This window comes from Chiloscyllium plagiosum, chromosome 16 (genome assembly GCF_004010195.1).
Source record: "Chiloscyllium plagiosum isolate BGI_BamShark_2017 chromosome 16, ASM401019v2, whole genome shotgun sequence".
In the NCBI taxonomy this organism is placed as follows: Eukaryota; Metazoa; Chordata; class Chondrichthyes; order Orectolobiformes; family Hemiscylliidae; genus Chiloscyllium; species Chiloscyllium plagiosum.
The window spans coordinates 40,411,929-40,437,540 of NC_057725.1; the positions used below are offsets into that span (position 1 = coordinate 40,411,929).

Consider the following 25,612-nt stretch of genomic DNA (forward strand, 5'->3'; position numbering starts at 1 on the left):
GTGGTCAATCTAGACAATGCTTAAATGCAAGTCAACTGCTATACGGAGCATTGTATATGGTGAAAATAGTTTGCTAATTTCTCATTTCAATTTGTTTTAAAATGCTACACCTTCCAAGCTTAATGTAGAAATACAACACAATAGTTCCCATGAGTAAATATAGAAGAACAAAGCAACTTTTCCTTATTACCATTTCTATTCTAACAAATCACAGCCATGATCACAAAATTATGATTAGCATTAAAGTTATGTTAACATTAACATCTTTGAGGCTTTAATTAGGATAGTGACCTTATAATTCAACTACTTTCTTAAACTTACCGAAAAGAAGTATTCTTTTCTTTCTGTTTTGGCAAAATTATCTGGGGTGCATTTTGACCTGCAGCAAAAGCAAAAGTGCTGAAGACTGACTGTGGATACCGAAACTTCATTATGTGCTTTTTGAAGATCTCCACCATCTCAGAGGTCACTTCTTCATCAAATGCTACTTTAATGATCTGTAACAATAAATAGGGTAGGTATTTTACTGTTTGGTACTAGAATATCAGAATAAACCTGTGCACCACTTTTTAAAGGATTAACATCAAAACATTAATATACAAGGAGTAATCTAGAATAACAATGTTATGTTGGAGGACGATTAATTTCAGGGGTTGAGAGTAGACCTGCTCTGGGTAGGTTGGAAAAACAAACATTGAGAAGCAAAACTATAACTAACAAGAGGCTGCCTTTAATGACATGATCACTAAAGTACAGTCAAAGCATTATCTCCAAAAGCGAGAAAGGAAAGACAACCAAATGCAGAGTTCCCTGAAATAATAAAAGAGATAGAGAACACAAAGTAGAAAAAGTAGCAAGACAAGTGCCAGCTTGTTAATACAAGTGAGAAATAGGGTCCATTTAAAAAGTTCAAACCGCGAAAAGAAAACGTCAACAAACATAAAAGCACTCCTCTGCATGATCAAAAAAGAGCTCGTGGTAATATGGTTCGAAAAGGAGACTGTGGAAGTAGAAGGCATGACTAAGGTACTGAGTAAGCAACTTGAATTTTTTTTTAAAATTAGTAACAATAGCACAGTAAAGACAAGTTGCTTAACTAATTGATTACATTTTTTGGTAAGAATAGGGAGATTGTTCACAGAGGTTCATATGATCATATTAACTTCTAAAAGACCTTTAATATTGTGTCACATTACAGGTTTGTCAGCAAAGCCAAAGCATATGGAATAAAAGGGGAAATAGCAAAATGGATGTAAAGTTGGCTGAGTGACAGGAAATGGAGAGTACGTGTGTATATTTACTTTTCAGACTGAAGGCAATAGTATTTGGTAATTGTATAATAAATTTGTTTCATTGTATGCAGGTAGTGGGTTTGAATTTTGGATTCACTTGTGAGTCCATAAACAGAAAGAAACAAATTGTGGTTGTTGGGTTAGCAAGTGATTCCTTGTAATATGCAATTTGGAAAATTGTGTGTTAAGATTGATTCCAGTTCCATCCTTCATCGATTACACTTGAGTGGCTCACCCAATTGTCAGAACTGGGACCTTGTTCATCTTCATTGTCACAAAGCTGGTCCCTTTTTTCTAAAAGCTGTTCCTTTTCTCAAAGATACTGTGTCCTTGATTTTTTTGCAGAGGGTCGTAAACAGGATGGGCTCCGATTAGACTAGTTTGGTACAGAGATGCAAAGGATTTTGAGAGGTCTTTTGTTTATATGTAAACAGATGAGACTTCAGGCCAAAGCAGTCATATTTTATAAGTAACTTGTATAATGGAAGGTGAGTGGTCAGCTCCCTAGCTGAGCAGTTCAGTCCAGAACTAGTTGGAAGTTCAGCAGTGAACTGGCTCTCTTTCTTTCTGCCCTTCTAACTTCAACCTGTCGGCATCGGTTCCATTTTCTTTTAAACTATGTTTTAAGGGGGTTTGCTTATTGGGACTGGTGTGTATATTCGGAACAGCATAATTAAGTCTAGTTTGGGTAGACTGAGCTCTCTAGGGATTCTTTATTCTGTTTGTTGTGTTCCATTGTGTAATGTTGTAAATAAATCTGTCTGTTTTTAAAACTAGTCTTCAACCTCGCTAACTTACTCTGGGTAATTTTCACTGTACACTTACCAAAACAAATTGCAAAGATATGGTCTGGGCCACCTGGTTAAGAATGTTTTTAGTGGCCCGGTCTAATCCATAACATCATCTAGATTAATTACTTTGACTTGGATTCACAGGGTAAAATTTCAAACTCTGCTGATGGCATAAAACATGGAGCTGTGGGAAGGTTGATGACAGACTTCAGCATAATATAGACAAGTTGGTGGAATGGGCATATATATGGCAGATACAATTTAAGGATGTAGGTTTGCTCACTGAGCTGAAAGGTTCATTTCCAGACGTTTCGTTACCTTACTAGGTAATATCTCCAGTGGACCTCATGCGAAGCAATGCTGAAAATTCCTGCTTTCTATTTATATGTTTGGGTTTCTTCGGGTTGATATCAACAAACACATCGAGTTAGACCCCATCTACTACCTCCTGAGAAAATGAACAGGAAGTGACCACCACAGGAAATAACATCACCAACCCAAAGAAACCCAAACATATAAATACAAAGCAGGAATTTTCAGCATTGCTTTGCATGAGGTCCACTGAAGATGTTACCTAGTAAGGTAACAAAATGTCTGGAAATGAACCTTTCTGCTCAGCGAGCAAACCTGCATCCAAAAACCTCAACCTGAGCTACAAATCTTCTCAAAACTCACTAAGGTATAATTTAATGCTGAGAAGTATGAAGTAATAATTCTGATAAGAAAACAAGTAAGGTCAATGTCAAATAAAGGGCATCACTTTGAAAGGTGTGGTAGAGCAGAGATCTGGAACTTTCTGTGCACAAATCATTGAAAGTAGGAAGGTCAACTGAGAGATTGGAGTTTATTTAAGAGAAGATGGAGGGGACATTCTATAGAAGTGTAGAAAATTATCAGGAAATGTTGTACAATCAGTTTCGCTCACATAGGAAATGTTCCTACTGGTGGAATGCTGGAGATCCAGGAGATACAGATTTAAAAAGAACATCAAAAGAATGAAAAGTGATACAAGGGAAAGGTTTTTTTTTAAACACATTACAATATGAAATCTTATGGGAAATTTGTTTTCAAAAGTAAAATTGGATAAAAAAGGGAATAAAATTATGTACTGGGGGAGAGAATGGGAGTGGGATTCATAGCTATGTAGAAAGTATACAGACTCCACAGCCCAAATAGCCCTTTCTGTGCAGTATCTATTTTATGAATCTGTGGTAAAGTATACCTGAAAGGTTGCTGATCGAATCTGTAGTCCTTCTTGCATATTTTGTTGAAGCTGATTTTGTATGCTTATCTTTTTCTCCTTTGTCATTGATGCAATGGGAAAACTCCGAACTACTGTTTGCTCACCCACTGTACAAAACAAAAACAACTTTTATAGAACATAGAAAAGTACAGCACAGAACAGCCCTTTGGCCCATGATGTTGTCCTGAGATTTAATCCTAATGTAAAATATAGTAACAACCTACGCACCCCTCAACTCACTGCTATCCATGTGCATGTCCAGCAGTCGCTTAAATGTCCCCAATGACTCTACTTCCACCACCACCGCTGGTAACGCATTCCATGCATTCACAACTCTGTGTAAAAAACCTACCTCTGAAGTCTCCTTTATAGCTTCCTACGAATATCTTCAAACAATGACTTCTCGTACCAGTCAATCCTGCCCTGGGGAAAAGTCTCTGGCTATTGACTCTGTCTATTCCTCTCATTATTTTGTACATCTCTATCAGGTCTCCTCTCTTCCTCCTTTCCAGAGAGAAAAGTCCGAGCTTATTCAACCTTTCTTCATAAAGCAAGCCCTCGAGTCCAGGCAGCATCCTGGTAAACCTTCTTTGCACCCTCTCCAAAGCCTCTGTATCTTTCCTATAGTAGGGCGACCATAAGTGGACACAATATTCCAAGTGTGATCTCACCAGGGACTTGTAGAGCTGCAGCAAAACCTCTCAGCTCTTAAACTCTATCCCCCTGTTGATGAAAGCCAAAACACCACATGCTTTCTTAACAACCCCATCCACTTGGGTGCCAACTTTGAGGGATCTATGTACTTGCACACCCAGACCCCTCTGTTCCTCCACACTGCCAAGAATCATGTCTTTAATCCTATATTCAGCATTCGAGTTCGACCTTCCAAAATGCATCACTTCGCATTTATCCAGGTTGAACTCCATCTGCCATTTCTCAGCCTAGCTCTGCATTCTGTCTATGTTGCGCTGCAGCCTGCAGTAGCCCTCTACACTATCGACGACACCTCCAACCTTTGTGTCATCTGCAAATTTACTAACCCACCCTTCAACCTCCTCATCCAACTCATTTATAAAAACTACAAAGAGCAGAGGCCCAAGTACAGAGCCCTGCGGGACCCCACTCAACACTGTCCTCCAGGCAGAATACTTTCCATCTACAACCTTCTGTCAGCCAGCCAGCCAATTCTGAATCCAGATAGCTAAATCTCCTTGTATTCCATACTTCCTGACTTTATGAATGAGCCTACCATGGGGAACCCTATCAAATGCCTTGCTGAAATCCGTATACACCACATCCACTGCTCGACCGTGGTCGACCTGTCTTGACACCTCCTCAAAGAACTCAATAAGATTTGTGAGGCATGACCTGCCCCTCACAAAGCCATGCTGACTGCCTTTAATCACACTATGCTTTGCCAAATAGTTATAAATCCTATCCCTCAGAATTCTTTCCAAAGCCTTGCTGACCACAGATGTAAGACTGACTGGTCTGTAATTGCCAACGATTTCCCTATTACCCTTCTTGAAAAGAGGAACAACATTCGCCTCCTTCCAATCCTCTGGTACGACTCCCATGGAGAGTGAGGAGGCAAATATCCTCGCCAGCAGCCTAGCAACCTCCTTTCTTGCGTCCGGAGCAGCCTAGGATAAATCTGGTCTGGTCCTGGGGACTTATCAATCTTCATGTTTTCCAAAATTTCTAGCATATCAACTTCATCAATCTTGATCTGGTCAAGACTGTATCCCAGCTCCTCTAAGTTTTCATTTATAACAAATTCCCTTTCCTTGGTGAAAACCAAAGCAAAAAACTCATTTGGGGCTTCCCCCATCTGCTCAGACTCCACGCACAAGTTCCCTCCGCTATCCCTGATCAGCCCTACCTTCTCCCTGATCATTCTCTTATTCCTCACGTATGAGTAAACACCTTTAGGTTCTCCCTAATCCTTCTTGCCAAGCCTTTTTCGTACCCCCTCCTGGCTCTCCTCAGTCCATTTCTGAGCTCCTTTCTAGCAAGCTTGTAATCCTCTAAAGCTGTGCTAGATCCTTGCTTCCTCCACCTTACATAAGCTGCCTTCTTCCTTTTGACGAGAAGTTCCTCTGTTCTCATCATCCAAGGTTCCTTAATTTACCTCTTCTTACCTGCCTCAGAGGGACAAATTTGTGCATCACTCGCAACAACTGCTCCTTAAATAGTCTCCACATGTCTGCTGTGCCCTTTCTGTGGAACAATTGCTCCCAGTCTATGCTTCCCAACTCCTGTCTGATAGCATCATAATTTCCTTTTCCCCAGTTGAATATCTTCCCTCGGTAATTGCTCCTTTCACTTTCCAAGGCTATGCTAAATGTGAGGCAGCTGTGATCACTGTCACCAAAGTGCTCTCCCACCGCGAGATCTGACACCTTTTATGAACACATTGGAAGCTATGAATTTAGATTAGCTTCCCTACAGTGTGGAAATAGGCCTTTTGGCCCAACCAGTCCACACCGATCCTCCGAAGAGTAACCCACACAAACCCATTTCCCTCCGACTAATGCACCTAACACTATGGGCAATTTAGCATAGCCAATTCACCTGACCGGTACATCTTTGGACTATGGGAGGAAACCCACGCAGACACGGGGAGAATGTGCAAACTCCATACAGGCAGTCACCTGAGGCTGGAATCGAACCTGGGACCCTGGTGCTGTGAGGCAGCAGTGCTAACCACTGAGCCACTGTGCCACCCCAAATATGTTCACTAATTTAGATTTGTCCATTCTATTTATAGTATTGCTAAATAAACAACAATAAATAAACACAAAAATGAATGTATATATAAAATCATGTATCAAGATGCCATCACACTCATCGGAATCAGAAGATTGAGAATGCAGGGATCACAAAATTGTTATGACACAACAGGCTGCCATTTGGCCCATCCTTCACAGAATTATAGAATCCCTACAGTATGGAAGTAGGCCATTCAGCCTATTAAGTCCACTTCAACTCTCTAAAGAGCATCCCACCCAGACCCACTCCACCCTATCCCTGTAAACCTGCCTTTCCCATGGCAATCCATCTAACCTGCATATCTTTGTACTGTGGGAGGAAACCAGAACACTCAGTGGAACCCCACACAGACACAGGGAGAATGTGGAAACTCCATAAAGTCACCCGAGGCTGGAATTAAATCCAGCTCCTGGTGCTGAGAGTGCTAACCATTGAGCCACTGTGCCACCCTCTTGACAGTACTGGCTCTCTGAATGAGCATATGACTTTGCACCCTCCCCCGGCATTTTTGCCGCAACCATGGCACGTTGTTTCTATTCAAATAATCATCTAATGTATGCTTCAAGTTAACCTGCCTCCAGGCAGCGCATTCCAGATCCTAACTATTCACTATGTGAGAAAAATTTTTCTCACCTTACATTAAAGCTCCACTCCAAGATATGAACATAAAAATCATTGCTTACACTTGAGTACAATTTAGACGGAGTGCTGCAGTTTTGAAGGTGCTGCCTTTGAGACATTAAACTATGTCCTCCTACCCTCAGATGGATGTAAAAAATGTCACCATTCTGAAGCAGGAGACTTAAACACAGTCTCAACCAACATGACAAAATCAGATTATGCAGTCATATATAATGTGGCTGTTTGTGGTGGGAGCCAGCTGTATTGAAATGCACTAATATGTTTCCTATATTGCGACTGTGACTACATTTCAAAAGTATTTCTTTAGTGTAAAAAAATGCTTTGGCATCATTTTCTTGTGTTGATCTCCTTATAAACAATTACCTTTCACACAAGACTGGTAAATGACATAGATTTTCATGTAAACTGAACCCAAGATATGTTTGCTTAGAAGAATTATTATAGAAGTTCACCAATGGTAGTTACAGAGAAATATAGCTGCACACACTCATTTTGCATTCCACAAATTGGATTCCTCATGGCTATAGGTCACAACTTTGCTGGCTCATTAACACATAAACACTGAAAGCAATATCACAATGGGAAATCTAATTGTGAAAAGCTCTTTATAAATGTATTTTTTTCTCCTTCCAATCATTCTATTACATGTTTCTGAAATTACTTTTTTCAAGAATTTGCAAAATATGCTGTACAATTCTGGCTCAATATGCAATGTACATTCAAGCAGGTATCACTGAGCAGGCAATTAATGACAAGGCAGTGTTTTTTAAAGATGAATGCTACTCACAGCTTTAAACTTACAAAATAGTATATCCCAAATAATAATGGTCATTGCTTTCATTTCTATGTTGGATATCAAGTTAAACTTCCATAGACTGCTATATATTAACTTGAATGTAGAGGAATAATGAGAATACTGTGATGTTAGGAAACAGCCCATTTTTATTCTCTGAAACAGAAATACCTCCATGTACCACATCTTGGTGCTGCAGGTGTAATTTTTATTTACGTTTATCAAATTTCCTCTCTACCATCTGAGTCCAGAACAATATGCAATCCCTCACCAATAAACCCTTCACCAGGTCGATTGTATAGATAAAAGACGTCAGCCAAGGAAAAGAGTCTGTCAAAACAGTTCTTTCTGATAGTAGAATTGTCTGTCAGAGACTATACAGCAGGAAACAGACCCTTCAGTCCAGCTTGTCCACGCCAACCAAGTTTCCCAAACTAAGCTCATCCCATTTGCCTGCATATTGCCCATATCCCTCTAAATATTCCTTTTCATGTAGCTGTCCAAATGTCTTTTCAATATTGTAACTGTACCTGCATCTACCACTTCCTCTGGCAGTTCATTCCAGATACAAACTACCCTCTGTGTGGGAAAAATTGCCTCTCCAAGTGTGTTATATAGACGCTTTCACAATTAGTTATGTTGTAGTGTAGAAGTAATCTTGATAAGATGACTGTCTAGTGATTTTCAAAGTGTAAAATGGAATATTTCTCTACTACTTAAAAGATCAAAATAGAATAATCAAGTTTATGAGTGATGTGACACTAGAAGACAATTCAGCACTTGTGACATAAGTCAACATGAACCTGATAACCCTGAAGAATTAAGGTGCTGTGTATCTTGATTTATTGTTCAATTGTTAAATTATAATTGCAAGAACATTCAAGTCCCAAGAAATTGGTGAAAATCTGCCAAATGCTTTACTCATTGGCTAGAAACAGTTTTGCATCATAAATGCAAAATTTTATAATTAAGTGCATATGTTAAATTCTTAACGTTATAACTGTAAAGAATGATTTTTAAAAAAGTTACCCAAGGGATCATGTGGTGTACCCTTGAAAATAATTCTGTATGTGGTTAGAAATAAGGCCCCCTCTGCAGGCAGAATGTGTGGTCCACCAAGTGTTCCTCCAGACGCCTCCTCTCGACCATCTGAGTCCAGAACAACACGCAATTCCTCAGCAACAAACTCTTCACCAGGTAGCAAAGCTGGCCGGAGAATTTTGGGCTATAGAAGTTTTAGAAAAATAAACTATAATGAATATATAAATAACATACTTTTAGAGACCTTCTATTGACTTATGTAAGGATGACAAAACATATTTGATTCTTATCATTTCTGTATTTTTTTGGTTTAGAGAATACATTTGGTTACAATTAAGGAAGAGTTTTCCTAACCAAAGGAAATTAAATTCATACTCAAGGCATCAAGTTGATGATAAACATCAACATACAACATTCATCAGGAAAATTTGACAGCATTATGAAACAACAAGAGATATGTTTATTTTAGTACAAAAGGATATGATCACCCTTTCACACAGCAAGTTAGATACAAAGTGCAGTAGTACCTAGTCAGCAGTCCTTGGCAGCAGGTCTTCAGCTCCAGTTGATTTGCCAATTCTGTCACACTGCACTGTACACAGGATGTGAGAATTTCACAGACTTCTACACACTCTGGTCAAGTTACCCAGCTGTGACTGCTTTATGGTCCACGTAGTGCTGGTGAACAATTCCTGGTATTTCAGGCTTTCTTTTTAGGTAAATCACCAACTGAAAATCTTAACCTTTAAGTTCTCACAATGACTTATTTTTATTTAGTACACTGCACAATTACATGCAGCATAAACTGGTTGAGCCAAGCTAATCAATTCACCACTATTTTGTTACTTTAAACAACTTAATCTTCAAGATTTTGCTTTTAAAATTAAAACTCAAGTTTATCTATTATTAATGAATCTTTATTCTTGTTTATCGATGGAGCACTATTCTCCATTACTGTTTCCGTTTTAGCACTTGGTTTTTCACTTCTTTACTTTACTTTATTTTCTCATTACGGATTTATTACTTTTAAATATCAACCTCATATTTGTCTCTGATGGATCATTTTCCACCTTCGCTATATCCTTTCTTCTTTCACCAGGTTTTTTACAAAACCATTTACAAGTTTGTATTTCCAGTCTTTTCCTGCATGTAGGTATAAGGTATAGACAACATCTGTGACCTTGAAGTCTGTTCAACATGAGATCTTTATTTTTAAAAAATCCTCCTTTTAGGAGCGTGAGAATGTGTCCAATTACACCATTTACTTTCTATTCAGAACTGACATCTTGGAAATTTTCACTTTCCAGGGATTTTTGAAAAATTTAACAGCATAACTTTCAGCAGACATTGTTTCTCGAAATGTTAAGTTGATGACATCAACAGTTCCATAGCAAGGTTGAAAAATCATTGCATCATCATTGTCTAACTATACAGATTTGTGAGTGAAATGTAATTAGGTTTAATTTTGGATAAGCATTTATTAGTGCTACGATCAAATCTCAAATATGAAGTCTCTTCTATAATAGTTAATTTTTTTTCAGTTCAATTCTTCTGTTATATTGTAGAAATTGGTAGAATTTGCAAGGTTCAGTTGTGCAGGCTATTTATACAGTAGAGATTAATTTTAGTAAATATTATATATATAATAGATCTAACACATACACATGAATTTGGTACTTGGTTGAAATGGATTTGCCCAGTTAAGGTCCCCCTTCTCTTCAACATATATATTATAATTTGCTAAGTAAGCTTTGGAATTTTCCAAGACACTTTGGAAAGTTATGCACACATCTATTGAACTCCTTCGGAATGAGCCAACACCTGTGACTTATATGGTAGTTTGCAGGGTTCTTGTAGTTGAAGAAAGTTTCAGTGAAGCTTTTGGATTGGCAGTTGCCATGAACTTCTAATGCACAAATTTCTCCACATTTAGGATATCCATTTGTAACAGTAATAGTTGTACACTTCCAGTACATGCTCCATAAAGTTCACATGTATCATTTCTGATGATTTCCCCACTTTATTAATGTTAGATGAGAAATAATAGATTTTTGTTAAATGATCCACAGTATTACCTAAAGTGACTTGTAAATGTGCTTCATGGTGTCTTTGAAATCAGGGCCAATTGAAATTTCTTGGGTTCCATTCAATAGTTTTTATGTTAACTTTAATAGAAGTTGTGTTGAATGAAGACTCAGTAACTCTCATCAGGTCCAAACAATATAGTTTGTATATAAAGACATATGGGAGCTCCATTTCACTATTTGAGACACATTATCACTCGTTAAGGTTTCAGACATAATTGTTTTTGCATTTTCATGCAAACAAGCTTTTTTTGACAATTTAACTATTGCTGTCTCAAAAGTTTGCAGATTAAAACTTGTTTAATTCTATTTAAAATAGATTTGCAAAGAGCACATCCACTACAATGGTTCTTCTGCACAATAACCAGATTTTAGAAAACTTCCACCACATTGGTTTAGTTGCTTTCAAACTGACCGTATAAGTCTTAGAAATTTTCCAATTGTTTCTGAATTGTTGCTGAATTCTTGGTGAATTAACAAATTCAAACCATGAATTTCAACATCACAATGTCTCGTAATTCTCCAAAATTGCATTTGGATCTACAGTGAACTCCAGCTACATTTTTGGAGAAAAACAGTCAGACTCCTAAAAGTGAAAAAGTATATCCACTTAATGACATGATATTTGGAACATGGACTATTATCTGGGCCACAGTAAGTAGTATCAATTTTCTTTGCCTGTAATATGATTACAATGAAGCTTTTCTCCCCCATTAATATTCCATGGGCTAGTTGCCCCTCTGGCTAAATGCTAGAAGGTAATCTGCTGTTTTCATTGAAATGCTTTAGGGTCAGCATGCCATTGAACAGGAACATGCAGGTTTGCTTAAAAAGTTCACCTTTACTGCTTTATTTTAATTTCTCTTGTTCTTGTACAGTACATTATTCAGACACATCTTTCTGAAATTATTTGTTTCTTTGTAGTCTGCAGCTTTATCTCCTCAGCCATTTTCTACCAGTCTTTGATATTCATTTTGAACATTGTTAGTCATTCCTTTACTTGATTATCTTCCAGCAACATTGAGTCAGAAGTCCTTATTTGTTTAGACGTTATATACAGGTTAACTTCCTGAGGGAGCAGCTTTTAAATTGTTCTTCTTTCTACTCAGTTGCTATAAATAATTTCACCTTCCAATGGATCTAGCAGCGTTAACTTTGCATTTTACAGGATCAGCGGCTGCTTCATCACGTTTCAGTTTTGATTTCAGATGGTAGTCAATATTTTTTCTTGTTTTATGCCAGCCCTCTGTCAGGTATTAGAACTTTTATTTACACTGGCTCTGAAAGTAATTCATAAATTACCCCAGTTGAATTTTAATACTTGTAAGTTACAGAAAACTTTTGTTTCTTATGCAGGATTTAGAATTAAGGCGAACAGAGTAAGTTGCTCGTTGACTGGAAGGTCTGTCAAGTGTAATCAAAGGAATTGACTAATTTTTCAATCTTGTCAGTTTTTGGCATGTAACTTTAACATCAAGTCTCAGATTATTCATAATGTATGTATTTAACAATGATAAATAATTGTTCTTCCTTGGTCATGGCTAGTCAACGTACCTTGTAGCACAAAAAATACAACCTTCACTATCTTTAGGCAGCAACTTGTATGACAACTGATAACACTTCATTGTAAGATGCTGCATCACCTCTCCTTTAAAACAGTCTTCAATATGGCAGTCTAATTTCCCTTCAAAGTAGATTTAGAGTGGAATAATGATGCCAAGATGCAAGACTATTGGTTAACTTCTTTCTCCCCTTTTGAACTGGCCTACATTGTTAAATTTAAAACAGTCAGTGGGGAGGCCAATTCGCCAGATCAGTCTCCATGCTGCCTATTTACTTGCATGTTAAAACACTTTACAAATAAAATAAAAATTAACTCTTGTTTTTGGGTCTTGGATATGAGTTGAGCTTGTCTTTTGTCTTTCTTCATGTTCACTTAAACTTTAATTTCAGTTGACATTCTTTTGTATTATGGAGTCCATGGCTTTTCTGCCACTCTCTCAGTAAAGTGTTTTTGTCAATCATTGGTTACAGTTTAGCTTTGTAGTTTTCTCCAGGTTAGGCACAGGCTCATAATATTCCACACCAATCTGTGTTTGTTACATGAGTGGGATTTGCCCATTATTCAATTTAAAAGATTTCGAATTTTTTGATTTTATGTGCATTGCCATAATAAAGTGCAGTTATTTATAAGAAGGTATTTATACAGTGGTTCTACATTTTGTCTTGAATATAGTTTCAATGGCAAAACACCCATTGTAAAAACATTTCTGGAAGACAATTTTAGAATATAGAACAGTATAGCACAAACAGTCTCTTGAGCCTCCCACATCTGTGCAACCACGATGCCATTCTGAACTAATCTAATCTGTCTACATATGGTTCATATCCCTCTATTCCCTGTCTGTTCATGCGTCTGTCTGAATGCCTCTTAAACGTTTCTTTTGCATTGTATTTGTTTCTACCACCTTCCTGGCAGTGTGTTCCAGGCATCTACTACCCACTGGGTTAGAAAAAAACTTGCCTCTCATATCTCTTTCAAACTTTCTCCCTCTCACCTTAAACCTATGCCCCTGCTATTTGATATTTTCACCCTGGGAAAAAGACACTGACTATCCATGCTATCATACCTCTCATAATTCTATATACTATATACGATATTCTATATCAAATCGCTCCTTATCCTTCGAGGCATTCGTGAAAACAGTCCAGTTTATCCAACCTTTTCTCATAGCTTAAGCATTCCAAACCAGACAACATCCTGGTAAACCCCTGTTGGAACAATGAACGCCATATGCTGCCTGTCCACCTTATCCATGTGTTGCTATTTTCAGGGAACCATGAACTCGCACCCCAAAATCCCGCTATTTTCCTGTTCCATTTGGACTTCCCAAAATGGATCATCTCACACTTGTCCTGATGAAACTCCATCTGATATTTCTCCATTCATTTTTCTAACTGATCTACATCTTACTGTATCCTTTGACAACCTTCCTCATTATCCACAACTTCACCAATTTTCATGTCATCTCCAAATGTAGTAATTAGAAGACCTACATTTTCATTCAAACCATTTACATATATTACAAACAACAGAGGTCTCCGCACTGAACCTTACAGAACACCACTGCTCAGACATCAAGTCAGAAAAACATCCCTCCACACCAACCTCTGTCTCCTATGACGATGCCAATTTTGTATCTAATTTATCAACTCACCGTGGATCTCATGTGACTTAAATTTTCTGATCCAGCATAGCATGAGGTGCTTTCGTAAAGTCCATGTAGACAACATCCACTGTCCTATCTTTATTAATCATTTTCGTCATTTTCTTTCAAAAAAAGAACTCCATCAAATTTGAAACAAGACATTCGCCCGCACAAAGCCATGCTGACTACCCTAATAATTCAATTTTATTCTAAATATGAGTAAATCCTGTCCCTAAAAATCTTCGCCAATAATTTTCCTACCACTGATGTAAGGCTTACCGGCCAACAATTTCCTGAATTATCCCCTGTTGCCCTTGTTAAACAACGGAGCAACATTGGCTATTCTCCAGTCTTCTGGCACCTCGCCTGTGGCGAAAGAGGATACAAAGATCTCTGTCAAGGCCCCAACAATCTCCTCCCTTACTTCCCCCAATGTCCTGGTTTTGTTTGAATGAGAGACAGAGGAGCTCTAAAGAGGTGCAATGTGTTGATGAAAGTCATGCTATTGTTTTATAATTAAATTAAACCAACCTGAGTTTTTAAGAGATATAATCTCATCAACTTTTCCCAGATGTCCATCCAAATAACAATGCAAACAATTACATGGCAACATTATTAGCATTTTTCCATTTGACATTGCAGTTCATTCAGCCAATATTATTGGAACAACTTTTAAAATTTGGTACCCAGTTTTTTGAGATATTGTATCTTTGATATCTGAGCAAAGAGGGAATAAATCTTTAACAGGCCAATAACAATGCAACAAAGCAGTACTTGGTCACTTTGCTCATATAATGTTTACCAATTATTGGTCTATGACAACATAAAATGATAACCTGCTCCTTGAGTGTTTTGTTTAAAATTGAAAAATATAATTTTAAACAGTATTTATGTGGCAGAATTACATTTTAAATTGTAATTAATAAAACAGTTTTAAGACTGAAACAATTTATAAGGTAAGAAAGTTTGACTATAACATGCTGAATTTAATATGACCTACAGCAGCAAATCAAAACTTTCACTAGTCTGGCACCCTAATATTTGGATCATGACTAGCAGAAGATATTCTTTTGCAGTCCATCAGACCAATTGGTGCTGCAATGATTAATGAAAAGTGGAGATTACTCTCAAGGCCCTATTTACTTGCACCAATCTGAAAGGAAAGAAGAAAGCAAATAATAAGGAAGTTAAAGCACAAGGACTAAATAAAACTACGATTTAAAAAAAAAGGAGCAAGAGAAATAATAAGAACAAAATTAAGATGTCACAAGGACAGAAGGCATAGGAAACATAAGTCAATGATTTTGACAGCTAAAGAAAGGAAAATTTCCCTGAACAGGATTTACAGGTATTTGAAAAGACAAGGAATGATTAGGGATAGTCAGCATGGCTTTGTGCATGGGAAATCTTGTCTCACAAACTTGATTGGAGTTTTTTGAAGAAGTAACAAAGGATTGATGAGGGCAGAGTGGTGGACGTGATCGTTACGGATTTCAGAAAGGTGTTCGACAAGGTTAGATCTCATGGAATACAGGGAGAACTAGCCCTTTGGATACAAAATTGGCTCAAAGGTAGAACAGTGGTAGTGGAGGGTTGCTTTTCAGACTGGAGGCCTGTAACCAGTGGTGTGCCACAAGATCGGTGCTGGCTCCACTACTTTTTATCAGTTATATAAATGATTTGGATGTGAGCGTAACAGGTATAGTTAGTAAGTTTGCAGATGACACCAAAATTAGATGAGTAGTGGACAGCGAAGGAGGCTACCTCAGAGTACAACAGGATCTTGATCAGATGGATCTTGATCTGGCTGAGAAGCGCCAGATGGAGTTTAATTTAGATAAATGTGAGGTGCTGATTTTGGAAAAGCAAATCAGAGCAGGACTTGTACATTTAATGGTAAGGTCCTGGGGGGAGTGGGGCGTTGCTGAACAAAGTGACTTTGAAGTGCAGGTTCATAGTTCTGAGAAAGTAGAGTCACAGGTAGATAGGATAGCGAAGAAAGTGTATGCTTCCCTTTATTGGTTAGAGTATTGAGTACAAGAGTTGGGTGGCCATACTGCGGCTGTACAGGACATTAGGTAGGCCACATTTGGAATATTGCATGCAGTTCTGGTCTCCTTCCTAGCAGAAGGATGTTGTGAAACTGGAAAGGGTTCGGAAAAGATTTACAAGGATGTTGCCAGGGTTGAAGGGTTTGAGCTATAGGGAGAAGCTGAATAGGCTTGGCACCTGAGGCTGATGGGTGACCTTATAATGGTTTATAAAATCATGAGGGACATGGATAGGATAAATAGACTAGGTCTTTTCCCTGGGATGGGGCAGTCCAGAACTAAAAGGTATAGGTTCAGGGTGAGAGGGGAAAGATACAAAAGGGACTGAAGGGGTAGCTTTTCTCACACAGAGGGTGGTGCGTGTTTGGAATGAGCTGCCAGAAGTGGCGGAGGCTGGTACAATTACAGTATTTAAAAGGCACCTGGATAGGTATATGAATAGGAAGGGTTTAGAAGGATATGGGCCAAGTACTGGCAAATGGGACGAGATTAGGTTGGGATATCTGGTTGGCATGGATAGGTTGGACCAAAGGGTCTATTTCCTTGCTGTACATCTCTATGACTCTAGTTGTCATAAATTGTCGTCAGATTAACTGATCACAGTGCAAACTACACTGGATCCAGAGTCATTTTAGTAAACTTGTTCCATATATGCAGTGTAAGGATAATAGTTTGCTATCTGAAAAGAGTATTTATATTTACCTTCTGTATTGGTGGAAGCCTCCTGCTTTCCCGGTGCACAGCCTCAAGAGTCTCAATATGCATAGCCACAATCCCTTAAATAAATAATAAAAACTCCCTTAGTAGTATTATCATAGTCTGACATTAAAACCTGATCACTACAAACCCGCGTATTCAACTCTGGCTTCTTTTAGAGGGGGAGGGGGAATCTTCCCATTACCTGCCTGCTGCTTCCTGAACTAGTGTAAAATAATAGCAATGCAATAAATGATAGGAGAACAGAAAAAAATCAACTCGCTACTTTCTTAATTTTAAGATTCTAATTGGTACTCTGAGTTGTCACATTTCCTCTTCAGCAATCACCTGACTTTTTACATTTTACTTAGTGCCATTCTAAGGTTGTCGAACAAGATACTGCATTACTGCTGTGTTTAAGTGATCCTGTTAGTTTTTGCCTCCCTACTAATGTTTGGAGGATATATTGTAGTGATCCACAAATTAGGATTTATATACAGGTCGTTCTGCGATAATGCGCATTTTGTCAACGGAAATTGTCCATAACATGATTGACGAATTGTGAATACAGTCTGGAGAATGCAAACTTTCTACTGAATGATTTTCTATTGCAATCTTCACAACACAATTTTAAATAGCGGGTCTCCATAGCACAATTTTCTAAAGCGCGAGGTTGCAGAGGAATACACCATCACATTATACCATAATGCCCTACACATTTTATTTTACATTCAGACACGAGATATGGACATCACTTAACATCCATCCCTGTATGCTGAGACAGCAGTAAAGAGTCAGCTATACTCCTGTGGGTATGAGGTCACATGTAGGTCAAGACTGGGCAAGAGCGACAGATTTCCTTCCTGAAAGAATGTTAGTGAAACAAGAACAATCGGCAATGGCTTCACAATCACTATTTGGCACTTAATTCTAGATTAAAAAAAATTGAATTCAAACTCCATCTGCCATAGCAGGATTCAAAACCAGGTCCCCAAGACATGACCTGGGAGTCTGGAATAATTGTTAGTGATAATACCACACTGCCATCACCTCCTGCCAAGTCAAAGAAGCACATAACCAAATCAAAAGCAGCACCAGAAAAAAAGACAAGCCACATGAAAAACAGCAAGGTGTGAGTTATACTGTCAAAGAGTCAGTTAGCATGGAAATAGACCCTTCAACAACTCGTACACGCTGACAGTTTTCCCAAACTAAACTTGTCCCACTTGCCTGCATTTGGCCCATGTCCCTCCAAACCTTTCCTTTTCATGTATACTATTCAAATGTATTTTAAATGTTGTAACTGTACCTGCATCTACCACTTCCACATACGAACCACTCTGTGGAAAAAAAAAAGTTGCCCCTCGTGTCCTTTTTAAATCTTTCTCCTCTCACCTTAAAAATGTGTCCCCTACTTTTGAACCCCCTCAGACTAGGGGAAAATGTTATTCAACTTATCTATGCCCCTCATGATTTTATGAACCTCAACCTCCTGCACTCCAGTGAAAAAGGTCCCAGCCTATCCAGTCTATCTTTATAATTCAAACCCTCCATTTTGTTAAAACTTTTCTGAACCCTCTCCAATTTAATAATATCCTTCGTACAGCAGAGCAATCAGAACTGTATACTGTACTCCAAACGAGGCCTCACCAATATCCTATAAAACCTCAGCATAACATCCTAACGTCTATACTCAGAGGTCTGAACAATGAAGGAGAAAGTGAGAACTGCAGATGCTGGAGATCAGAGTCAAAAAGTGTGGTGCTGGAAAAAGCGCACAGTCCGTAGGCAGTCAGTCCATGTGACACTTTATCAATTCCTCCTTTGGAACAGAACCAGTCTGACCAAGTTTGGGATACAAACAGACTCTAACCTCACACCTTTAATGCAGTACCTGAGCTGAGATGTCACTTTTTAAAAATTAAAACCTTAAGTTATTTTGAGAATGTGACCTGAAAGAAGTTCTGGAATTTACATATTAAAGAATTGACCTGCAACCTCATAAATGATTAAAGACTTAACAGCAATCTCGGTTTGCTCAATACATCACATCAGTTGTATGACACTTTGATCTTTTAGTATAAATTCTGTGCCCTGTGGTCCTGTCCTACTAGCTACCTGACGAAGAAGCAGCACTCCAAGAGCTTGTACTTCCAAATAAACCTGTTGGACTGTAAGCTGGTGTTGTGTGATTTTTAAATTTGTTCACCCCAGTCCAACACCGGCACCTCCACATCATATCCTCCACATCAGTCCTTGCCTCTCCAAATGAATTTAAATCCTTTCTTCATCAACCTACCTTCTACTGCTGGCAGATTCACAGGTCTATTGATTCCAGGCTTCTCCTGACAGCCTTCCTTAAATAAAAGCACAGCATTAACCACCCATCAGTCCTCCGGCAGCTCACCCATGGCTGTGTATGTAACAAATATCAAAGTAAGAACTGGATTAAGTCATTTGGCCCTTGTTTCTCCACCACCATTCAATAGGAGTTTGGTTAATCTTCCACTTCAACCTGCCATCCAATACTATCCCCAAGTTCTTTAACAACCAACTTTGCCAACCTCTATCTTGCATGCACCCAAAAACTAAGTGTTGCAACTTCCTGGGCTAAGGAATTATAAAAATTCACAAACTTCAATGAAGAAATTTTTCATTTCAGCTCTAAATAGCTAAACACTATTATGAGACGGCGATCCCTTGCTCTAGGCTCTCCATCCACATCAACATTTTCAGAGCATCCCATTATGTCAGTACCAGAAATGTTAATGTTGATCGCTCTCTGCACTATCTCAGCAGCATAATACTATATCCTGCATTCTGTTCTGTTACCTTGATGCACCTGTAAAGAACCACCTGCCTGCAAATCACACAAGCCAAGACTTTTCACTGTACCTCAGTACATGTGACAGAAATAAATCAAGAATGGTGTAATGAAGTAAAATTTGCAAATGCTAGAAATATGAAACAAACATGGAGAATCTCGGCAGGTCAGGTAGATTCAGCAGAGAGAGAATGATTTCAAGTCTAATAATTCTGTTCTCCAGAAGTGCAGTTCTTCCAGCATTCTCTGTGTTTGTTGCCTTAAGAATGTTGGACATTTCAATTTGATTAATTCTCAATCTTTCATGGTAGAAAGCTATGGCAGGCCTAGATCACTTAATCTTTCCAGTTACAACAATCTACTCATCCCTGGAAGAAGTTTTGCACTTCCTTTAGGGCAGTGATTTCCAAATGATTTCTCTTTGAGGTTTGAACACTGTGACTCCTCAGTGACAACTGAGAGGTGGATGGGTCTTGTTACAGTGAAAGATACTTAACCCAGTCAGAGCTCCTCAGCCACCTTGCAACTCACAAACCCAAAGTTCCAGCTCATGATCGCAGTTGGGTTCCTCACTCGCACTTTGAGAAGACCAGCTTGCAGGTAGGTATGTCCTTTCTTCGGTCAGGGACCAAAACAGCTCTCATACTCCAGCTGTGGTCACATTAATTCACTGTGCATGACTTCTTTACCCCATACTCTAAACCCTTTGTCACAAAGGCATGTATAAAATCATAGGTTCTTAACAAATAGGAGGAATGACTGCCTTGTCCCATCAAACCTGCTCTGCATTCAATAATTTCCAGGCTGATTTCATATTTGCCCTTACCTCCAAATTCCCTCCGTTGCCCCACAAGGCTGAGTTCCTTGTCAATCAAAAATTTGTCTAGCACAGCATCAAATATTTGATGTCACATCTCACTGTTTTGCATGAAGACAATCGGAGGGGAAATTCCTCCTGTACAGATGCACACCTTACAATATCATCACGGTCACCAGATGTGTCCTGCCAGCAGGACAAGCCCACCAGTGGCAGCGGCACAGTGGTATAAATAAACAGTCAGGAGGGAGCTGCCCTGGGAGTCCATAATGTTGACAGTGGACACCATTAAGTCTCATGACAAAGAACTCCCTGACTATTACATAAACTCCTTCCTAAGCTGAAGGAACGGTGCTCCTCCATGTTCAAGAACACTTGGAAGAAAAAGGGACAGTGGCAAGATGCAGAATACACTGTGGGCAGGGAATTTCAATTTCCACTATCAACAGTGGTTTGTGCAGCACTACCAATCGAAGTGGTCAAAAGATCATGGTTGTTAGACTACGATAAAGTTGTGAAGAAACCAACATGAAGAAAAAAATATACTTGACCTCATTCTCATTGATCTGCCTGCCACAAATGCATCTGTTCATGTCAGTATCAATAAAAGTAACCACCATAGAGTCCTCACGGAGACAAAGTCCTACCTTAAAATTAGTGACCCCTTACATCACGTTGTGTGGCACTATCACAGTGCTAAATGGGGAGGATGTCAAACAGATCCAACACCTCAAGGCTAGGCATCCATGAGCGGGCCATTAATAGCAGAAGAATCCATAAGCAATGAGAATCCATTGTCTCATGGCCTAGCATATCATCTATTCTACAATTAAACCAAGGAAAGTATCAACCCCTGTACCACATCCACAAATATCCACTCCCTCCACCACCAACACTCAGTTACTGAAGCAATCGATGTCCAAATCGTGTACCACCTACAAGGTGCACTGCAAAATTCAACAAATATCTTTAGACGGCAACTTCCAAGTCCATGGCCACTACCATTTAGAAGAACAAGGGCAAGGAAACATCACCACCTCTAAGTTATTTACCAACCTGACTTGGAAATACATTGCCATTCCTCCACTGTCAAAATTCTGAAATTCCTTCTCTAGTTGCATCTTGGTCTACCTGTACCTCAGACATTAGTTAAAGAAGGGCACCTTCTGAAGGGCAACTAGGGACAGGCCATAAAAGCTGGGCCAACCAGCTGGTCCACCAATATTTTTTTTAAAAAATTCTGCAATCTCTATCTATTTAAATGATATTATAATTTTCTAGCCTTCCTACGAACAGCCTCACATTTTCCCATATTATACTTAATTTACCAATGTTTTTGTCTACTGACTTGTCTATATACAAAATCTTTGCAGTTTCTTTGCTTCCTTCTCATAACATTTCTACCTGTTAATCATCAACAAATATGTTGGCAATACAATTGATCCTTTCATGAAAATAGATTGGAAATAGTTGATGGCCCAGTGCTGATCCCCGTAGCACTCGCATGGTTACAGTTGTTGAATCTGAAACAACACTTTACCTAAGAAACATAAGCAGGAGTTAGTCATTCAGCAACTCAAGATTGCCTTGCCATTCTATAAGTTTATGTTTCATGTGCCCCAGGCTTCAACTCCTCTTTAATGACTGTATCTTACAGCTCTCAATTCCTTGATATTTCAGAAATAGTTCTACTCCAGAGACATATGAAGGCTAGATCACTGAAAGTATTTAAAAAGTAGGTAGAGAATTCCAGACATTTACTATGTCTGGGAGAGTGAATTCTTCTGTTCTTAGTTTTAAATAAGTGCCCCCTTAGTCTGTAACTATGTCCGCTAGTTCAAGAGTACCTCAGTAATGATAACATCCACTCTAATGAGCCCCTCTTTGAATAATCCTAACAAATATCTCCATGCCTTCTACAGAGGCTTAATTTAAAGGGACTTAATTTAACTAAGTTTCTCAGTGTCTAATCTAAAAATTAGAATATTTAGAATAAATCATTTTATATCAAGCTAGAAAACATTTTACCAACAATGGCAATTAGAAATCTCTCTATGCACCTTTGACAATCAGATGGAAAAGGATAATGATTTTTCCTCCTCCTGATTCATGGCTTTCTGCAGATAGAAGATACTTAATAATCTAACCTGGTATCATGCAATGAAGATTCTTGATATGATCCTGTGTGACCCCACTTTCAGTACAGACTTTGTCAATAAATCTAGTAATGAAACGAATTACTGAGTTGGCAACATCATTGTTTTCTGCATCCTCAAATCCACTTTCGGTGTCATAACTCTCAGCAACACTGCCAGCAATGCTAAAAAAAAACAAAATAAGCTTCATTAACAATATGGAGAACATAGAAATATTACAAAATATAGCCTTTATTAAAAATGCATAACAAAGAAATGTATTTTCTCTCTGCATGTAATCTGGAGTCCGACACTTGTAATTCAGAGTCCAGGTGGAGTGAGCATAACTGATTTTTGCAGAAGTGGTATTAATCGCCCTATCAATATATAAATTCAGCCAGTATTCAAAAATAATGCAAATGTACACAGTAACTTACAGTAATCAGTTTTTCAAGAGCTGGCACAATGTAGCCAATGCTAAGAAAATCAACTGTTTTTGAGTATATCAGCATTTTTTCCATTGTACAGACCATTTCTCAGACTTCCAATCAAAACATTTCCTACTGAACTTAGTGACGCTAAATAAAGATCTATAAGTCACTAACAATGCATTACAAATTGGCAAATGTAAAGTCAGTTATCCTTTTTGTTATAAATATTTTACTTAGGAATGACTTGTTAATTATTGATTTGAACATATATTTTCTCAGAAGCAACATTCAGCTGGTTCCCAGGCTTTAATTTTTATGTAACAATTTTCTACATGTAATTCTCCATTTACCAATAGTCCTACCTGGTTATGTCAAACCTAGACAAGCCAACATCCTGTAGACCTCAATCACAAAATTAAGTTCTGCTCCATTCTTCTATTTGTTTATTTTATTTTACATGCTATCTCATCAGGGCAAACATAAACATAGATTGGTTTTCGACTGGTCATTGTTCTGCTCCAATGTCACCAATTTAAAAAAAAACATACATTGTGACACTATCTGCTTTCCAACTTTTCTCAAATGTGCTTTTAAGCAATCAAGCTGGGTTTTTGCAGAGTTGGGTGGTCTAAACCTGGAGGCCTTTTGAAATGGTCAGACTCAGACGTGGAGTGCAGTCCACACTGTCACCAGATTTTGGCATTTAGAATATTGGTAATGTCAACAACAGTGTTTAAAGGTGTCCACATAAACAGGTCAGACCTGTACTCAACAACCGTTGACATAACAAATATTACTACATCATAATTTACATAAAGGTAAGACCATATGATTTATTTGAACAATGCAAGTGTGAATGCTACAGTGGTATGGCGATTTAATATTTATTGATTATTGATGGTCAAGCTATTAAATTGTCTTATACTTGTTTATCATTGGATATATAAAGCTCTTTTTGAATGCTGCAAAGTTGAATAGTAATGAAACAAACTAAAATATAACAGTTTAAAATGGTCTAGAATACCAGGTTGAAAAACACTGGCATGACCAACCTTCAACCTGTAAGAGCTGTGACAATGCTGCTCCTTTAACAAGGTTATGTTGTCCTTGGATTTTTTTCCCCCAGAGAGGTCGTAAAAGACACAGACTGCAAAAGGTCTAACTTGAAGAGTTTTAGGGCCAGTTTGATTATAGTTGACAGATACTGCCTCAGGCAAAAGGTTTTTAAGTTTTAAAAAGCACTTGTACAACGAAAGGGGAGTGGCCAGTTCTCCCAGCTCAGCTTTTCTCTGATTCGGTTAGCAAGCAGAAAACACTGCTGGACCCAAAGAAGCAGGTCCATGCTGACTTCTCTCTGACTTCTGTCCTGTAAGACCCTGTGTTTGATATTACCTTTAGTGCCATGGGGTGTTCATAGAGATTATTGCAAATATTTGCAACAGCATCATTAAACCGGGATGATCTGTTGGGTTTTCAGATCGGTTAAGTTATTCTTTATTCTGTTCTCTTTTGTTGGTGTTTCATTCGGTAATCTTGTAAATAAATTGTTTTGTTTAAAACTAAGTGGGTTGACCAACTGCATCACTCCTGGAATATCTGTGTTACACCTGCTTAAAACAACTAACAAAATGAGGGTCTGAGTCACTTTCTTGAAATGTTTTTCGGGAGTCTGGCCTAGTCCATAACAGAGCTCATCAGGTTCAGACAGATTGTGCATAGAATTCCAACTTAATTTTGGTCATCGTTTGTATGTGAACAAAAACAATTTGGACAAACTAACAGAAGCAAATGTTGTAAACAATTGCATTTCTTCCTCTTCCAGCCAAGTGTAACATGGAGCACAAGATGACTCAATGAGTTTCAACTTCACTTTTCAACCACAGAAAACAGAGCTGAATATAACTCACAACAAGACACATTTTAAATAGTTCTGGATAGTTATTATCTGTGTCACTCTAATGGCTGAACTTTTGCTAAAATGTCATCTTAATGAAGAGAAAAGTGTTAAGACGGCAATCAGAAACATTTGAGCTGATTAATACCCACAAAAATGAGCTTAAAATGTAAAGTTGCACTATTATTTGATAAAACTAGTATACCATGAAACCTAATTTGATCCTTGATTTGGATCAGTACTACTGATTTCCACGAGTTTTAGAATTTCAACTTCACATAAATATGCATAATATTTAATTTTTGTGGTAGAAGAGAAACCAAGTAAAGCTTTTAAATTAAACCACCTTAAAGTTCAACTCAGAGTAAGCATTCAAACATTTGGAACTGAATAATGGGTTAATATCAAGTTTAGCAGTAGGGATTAAACGTTATGGAACAGAACTAGGAGGGATTGTCATTGTGAACCATCATTACCAATTTAAATCTGACTACATCTTCAGGATTTAGTGCATGTGTACAGGAATTGTTAAGTTACAATATTATTCATAGCACCACCACAGGCCATGCTGTACAGACACAACACCGCCCCCTCACCCCCAAGATTACTCTAGAGTGTTAACTTTGATTTTTGTGCTCAAGTCCTGGGTGGGTCTTGAATTCACAAATGTTCTGACTTAGATGTGAGAGCAGCACTGGCCAAGTCATGTTATTAAATGTCACCATTTGTTTCGTTAATGCACTAACCTCTTTTTTTTTTTTTAAGTTCGTTCACGCTATTTCAGGTTCTAGAATAAAATTTCATTCTACTATGTCAAATATTTATTGTGTTCACTTTAAAATATTTTAAAAACTAATTAAATTATTCACCCTTATTATTTCCCATTTGACTATCTGA

The 25,612-nt window shown here is 38.1% G+C and overlaps 1 protein-coding gene across 3 annotated transcripts in view; it reads right to left on the bottom strand.

The window, feature by feature from the left end:
* The window catches only part of sbf2 (SET binding factor 2), a 582,458-nt gene that overhangs the window by 98,236 nt on the left and 458,610 nt on the right, over window positions 1-25,612 (bottom strand). For all 3 annotated transcript variants that reach the window (XM_043705903.1, XM_043705905.1, XM_043705904.1), the window contains exons 20-24: window positions 22,403-22,575; window positions 16,621-16,694; window positions 8,563-8,758; window positions 3,306-3,433; window positions 322-497 (exon numbers count right to left, since the gene is read on the bottom strand). In XM_043705903.1, the coding sequence (XP_043561838.1) occupies window positions 322-497; window positions 3,306-3,433; window positions 8,563-8,758; window positions 16,621-16,694; window positions 22,403-22,575 (747 nt within the window). The remainder of the gene's footprint in view (window positions 1-321; window positions 498-3,305; window positions 3,434-8,562; window positions 8,759-16,620; window positions 16,695-22,402; window positions 22,576-25,612) is intronic.